This window comes from Falco rusticolus, chromosome 8 (genome assembly GCF_015220075.1).
Source record: "Falco rusticolus isolate bFalRus1 chromosome 8, bFalRus1.pri, whole genome shotgun sequence".
In the NCBI taxonomy this organism is placed as follows: domain Eukaryota; kingdom Metazoa; phylum Chordata; class Aves; order Falconiformes; family Falconidae; genus Falco; species Falco rusticolus.
The window spans coordinates 4117384-4122574 of NC_051194.1; the positions used below are offsets into that span (position 1 = coordinate 4117384).

The 5191-nt window shown below is 45.6% G+C and overlaps 1 protein-coding gene across 1 annotated transcript; it reads left to right on the plus strand.

Moving 5' to 3' along the window:
• The first annotated feature begins 670 nt into the window (after window positions 1-670).
• On the plus strand, window positions 671-3902 carry LOC119152314. The gene is made up of 3 exons (XM_037397443.1): window positions 671-718; window positions 1694-1987; window positions 3035-3902. Exons 1-3 carry the CDS (start codon window positions 671-673, stop codon window positions 3389-3391), a joined length of 699 nt encoding a protein of 232 aa, XP_037253340.1. The 3' UTR covers window positions 3392-3902.
• Window positions 3903-5191: the final 1289 nt, after the last annotated feature.

The following is a 5191-nucleotide window of genomic DNA, read 5'->3' on the forward strand; positions in this document are numbered from 1 at the left end:
ATAAAATCATCTGTCATTTAGCACAAAATAGTTGAAGCTTGAATGGAGGAAAATAGATAATAACTATTGCAGTGTGGAATATCCAGGAGTCTTTGTTGGTTTCTATATATTTACAGGATATATTCTTTTTTTAAAGTATGGAAATACATGGCTTTAAAAATGCACAACTGAGGGATGACTGAGGCATTCCCCTACCTTCTTCTGTGTTTATAAACCAGGGAGAGACGCATTATTATGTCACAGTATCACCGTCTTTGCAGTGATTGTTATGAAAATGAAAGAATGCATTAATCTGATGCCATTTCTATTGAAATTTATCCTTTTGAATGTGTCACTTTGGCTGCTGGTTGCTTGGTTTGGAGTCCATCAAACAGGCTCTCCCGTGCCAGTGCAGAACAAGGTGCAGGAAGGGGATGACTGGTTTGCTGGGGTTTAGAACAGCAGTTTGTCACCTCACTGGCAGGGAGAAAAGCAACCGATGCTTCCTTAGAAAGAAGCCAGGCTGCCTGTGAGCCTCCCAGTAATCCCAGGATGTCTACAAGACTGTACTGGGGAGGAGGAAGGAGAGAGCTCTGCTAGCAGGGAGATGGGGTAGGTGGGTGGGGTGTCCTCCCATTTGTGATGCTGCCCTGGAACCCTGTCACCAAGGCAGCCAGGCGGATCCGGGACGATGCTCTCCCCACTGGCTTTCCCTTCTTGGGTGCTTCTTGGCTACCTGGTAACTATAGAAAATATCCTTTTTCTCTCACTGGTGAACTGGGTTGCAGTTATGTTACCCAATGTGTAGATTCAGGCCTATTTGAACGAGATATTTGTAAGAAATCCTTAAAATGCAAAAAGCCCTAGAGACAGGTCTTTTGATCAGAAAAAAACAGAAGAAAGTTGATGTGGATGGGGATTTAACAGCAGTAGCGAGCAGGCAAGAGGCAGACAATTTTTCCAGTAGCAATATATTAGTGTGTGTTTATCTATAACAGCAAGATGACCTTTTTTTTTTTTTCAATGAAATAGTGTCTTGTAGCAGTGGTGATCTTTAGCTTTTCACATAAAGACAGGGATAAAACAGGAGCTGAATTGAAACATCAAGTCCAAACTGTTTTAAAGACTCGAATTGTGTATGCCAGTTTTGATTGTATGGAAAACTCGAAAAGAGAATATCTGGAGGAAAAGAGGGTTCTACAGATATTTTTTCAGGTTCTACCCAAATTTTATTGTTCTTCCATTTTCAGAATGCTCACAAGCACCGCTGATCTACCAAGATTTTCAGGAGGCTGTAAATCACCCTAAGCAGCCCAAGCCTGTGGGAGTCTCATTTCTTTGTCTTGGGACGTGCCAAGGCAGCTCATGAAATCAGACGCAGGTTTAACCTCGGATCAGGTACAGACGCTGTCTCCGCAGGCTGTGGTTTCAGCTGGTGCCAACCAGCAGGCTGTAAAAAGTCAGGCAGCAGGGCATGGAGACCGAGTTTTTTATCTCTGAAGCCTGGTTATTGCTCCTCTTCATCAACACAGGGAAAACATGGAATTTCATATTTCTCCTGTGTGAACTACTAGAGACTGTTTGAGAGTATATGAGCTAACGTGGCATTAAATTTAACTGAAAACCCTATATGAGAAACCATTTCATTGCTAGTGGCTTTTGCCCATTGATAGCATCATTTTACCATATTTGATTAAATATAAATTCCTTCAAGGAGCTTCTAGGAGATCTGGAGACAAGGGATGGGACCATTCCCCCACCATCCAGCCCAGGAGTCTTGGAGCAAATCCTGCTGACCAGGGACAGTCCTGAAGATCTGAACACCAAGCTCCCGCTTTGCAGTGACCCGTTATCCCCTGAGTACCTGGCGTTTGCTCTTCCCTACCTGCCCTACTACGGAACGTCTCACATTTTGATCAGCCCATCTTCCCTCACCACACTGCACATCAGAACAGAAAGAGAAGAAAGCTTCAATGAGGACAAGTTTAACACTAAGCAGGATGAGACAGTGAGTTATTTGCCCTATCTCCACAGGATTTTATCCATGTTACAGAATATATGAAGAGCTTCTTGGCCAGCCACTCACATATGGGTTAAATGCAGAGAGAGAAAAGCCTGATAATGATGAGAAAGACGAAAGCAAAGATGTTGAGACAGCAAGTTGCAAGGGTAATTGCTAAATCACTCCCCAAGATTGCACAGCCAGGGAATGCTCCTTCTGCCACGAGCGGGAGCACCCACCCCACCAGCCTCAGCGCATCCCGCTTGCCCCAGGGCTTCGGTGGCCTTTCCGATGGCACCAGCGCTGCAGCTGAACCAGACACACTTCACCTGAACCAGACATGGTGACGTGCTTTGCCCGGGTATTGCTACTGCACCGTCCTTTAGTTGAGGTCACGCACAGCGGCACACAGAATTGGTGCAGGCAGCGCTTTGCATGAACACATACTTTAAGGGCAGGAAGAGCTATAGCTGGGGAAAAACTCCAAACAGGTTAAGCCAAAGGGGAGAGCAGGAACCCTTGCAGCTGCCTTCAGGTGTGTGTGGTGGGATGTGCCCCCTGTTCTGAGCAAGCACCTCGGCTCGCTCTGTCGTGTAAGGTCTCTCTTACGGGTGCTTATCACCCTGCACAGGCTGTTTCAATGTCTACGTGGTTAAATTGGGTTAAATACCTGCAAAGTAGTTGGGGTGAAACTCAACCTGTAGTGTTTCTGAAAGGGGGAGGAAGGGAGGAAAGGAGGTGGGCACATCTCACACCATACTGTTCCCCAAAATTAGTCCCTTAAGGACAAAATAAGGAATTGTGCTCTGAAAACATAATGCAGGAGCAGAGCTATCTGTGAGGAGAAGATACTCGAAGCAGCCATGGCAAGGCCCCTGTCCCTTGACAGTGGTCCCGGTCTCCTGCTGGGGGACATGGCTGGCTCTGGATGAGATCTGCCCCGTTGCTGTGGGGGACAGCCACCTCCCCAAAGGCAACATAAGTTCCAATGTCTCATCACTGCTTTTTCATGCATTTAAGACCTTAGGTCTTAGTCCTCTATGTTTTTTTCAGACCATCCCACCAAGTTTGGGGTTGGACAAGAGGGTACTTTCTTCTATGACAGATGAAGAGCCACCAGCCCACCAGCTCCTAAGAGACAGCACCTCTGAACACTGCCTGGTCACCACCTCCTTCCCCAGCGGGCTGCCAGGTCCGAACCAGCCCTGTCCCTCCAGTGGGTACCTTCCTTACTACAGGACAGAGGGAGGGCTCTGCACTGGCCCAGCTCTGGGGGACAGGTTCTTCACCGGGACAGAAGGCTGGGAGAACAAGGAGGGAGGACAAAGGGAAGAAACAACTATTTGGAGTCTCAGTGCCAGCTGCCTGATGTGCTTGAGAAGAAAGCAGGGGGGTTGTCTTTGTCAGTGAAAGACTGAGTCAATGCAGGCATGAATGAGAAGCTCTTTAAACCTACAACAAGAAAATCTGCATAAATATGGAGTAAAAATCCACCTCGCTTCAAATAAAATGAGAAGAGAACCCAGACTGCGTAATGACAGCAGAAAGCAGCAGAGAGGGAAATGACTGATCTGGGGGAATCCAGGTAAACTTGCTCTATAAAACATCCCGAAGGAGGAGGGTGAGGAAGAGAACTGTGTTTTTCTGCAGGTAATCCCAAAGGCTAGATGCTCACTTGAGGGATGTGCAGCTATGAGGAAAGCCCAATGGGAAAAGAGTAAGAATTATTTAAATCCTAGCTGCTTGGAGGAATTAAGCAGAGACATAATTTCCAGTAGGGATTGGGAAATACATTTCCTCTCCCTTTCACTACAATCCTTCCATTGTATTAATGGCATCTGCTAGACCTGGTTACAGTGCACAACAGCCATACACTGGAGAAAAAAAATATTATTTAAATTCTTTGTCAGTAAATTTTTTTGAACACATTTCCATTATGTCTGTCTTCGTTTCACTTGCACAGTCAGTAATGAAAATAGCCCTGATTACTTTAATATGTGCAGCTATAAGCTTCTAATAAAACATCAGTTTTGACTCTGGAAAACTGAGCAACAGCATCCAGGAACAACTTGGCTTTGATGAATCTGGACCGATTTACACCAGATAAGGATCTGACCGAAAAAAAAGGCCAGCTTGGTGTTTTCTTTGCAATTGTGAAATCTTGCAGCAGACTCTCCTTACTGCTATGTCACCTCTCTGAGATGCCACACAAGTTGATGAAACACGGCTCTTTCCCATTCCTGCTGTGTGTGTGGACAATTTCTGGTCAAAATGGGTGTGTTTACCCCAACCAGTCAGTTAATCTTTGAGTGCTTCTGTAATGATTACACATGGGTATTGACAGCCTGCACCTAACCATACCAGCACTAGCTATTTTCTCTTAGTGATCGAAGAAGCATTTAGTAATTTCACATCTCCATAGTTAGACCAGTTTCCCTGGGAGTAAGCATGACACTGAGACCAGGAAGGCTACAGCCATGTAAGGTACATAATTATTTTGGTAATTTCTGGTCACACTGCACTGGCAGGGAAGGGCTTTTAGCTGGATGCTGGGACCAGGCAGAGGACAGGAGTTTCGATCCCGGTCTTTCCACTAGGGACTGCTCGGGATGAAGTGAAGCATCACCTCTGTTTCAAGGAACCTGGGGTCAGCCAAACTGAAGAAGATTCATCCCAATGTCCATGCACAGCTGCCCTGGCTGGAAATAGGAACATGACTAGAGCAGCCGGCGTGCCCCCTGCATCCCTGCACCCTTGTGGGCACCTCAGTATCATTCTGGCAGCTTCTCACTAAAAACCAAGATGAATCAGACTCTGGATGAACCAGGTCAGGCTGTCTGAAATGGCTTCTGGTTTTAAGCAGAAAGAAGGCCTGCGTCTTGGGCATGTTGAAAGAAAGCCATGCAAAATATAGTGAGATTATCCAAACTCAAGGGATCAGGCAGAGGAGGGAGGGAGTTCTGTCTGAAAAGCAGGTGTGATTCGTTCTGAGAATATTAAATTCAGCATTTCCATAAATTTGGCATATTAAAATAGTTTAAACTACATAGCATCAAATCCACAAGTCTGCCTGACTTCCACTAGATAGAAATTAGCTGCCTTCTATTGGCTTACTTGACAATTTATGGGAACAACGAACATCAGAAATCAAGGAATTGGGAGATGAGAATATTACAAGCTTTGCCCTTATGGATCAGAAAAGCCTAATTT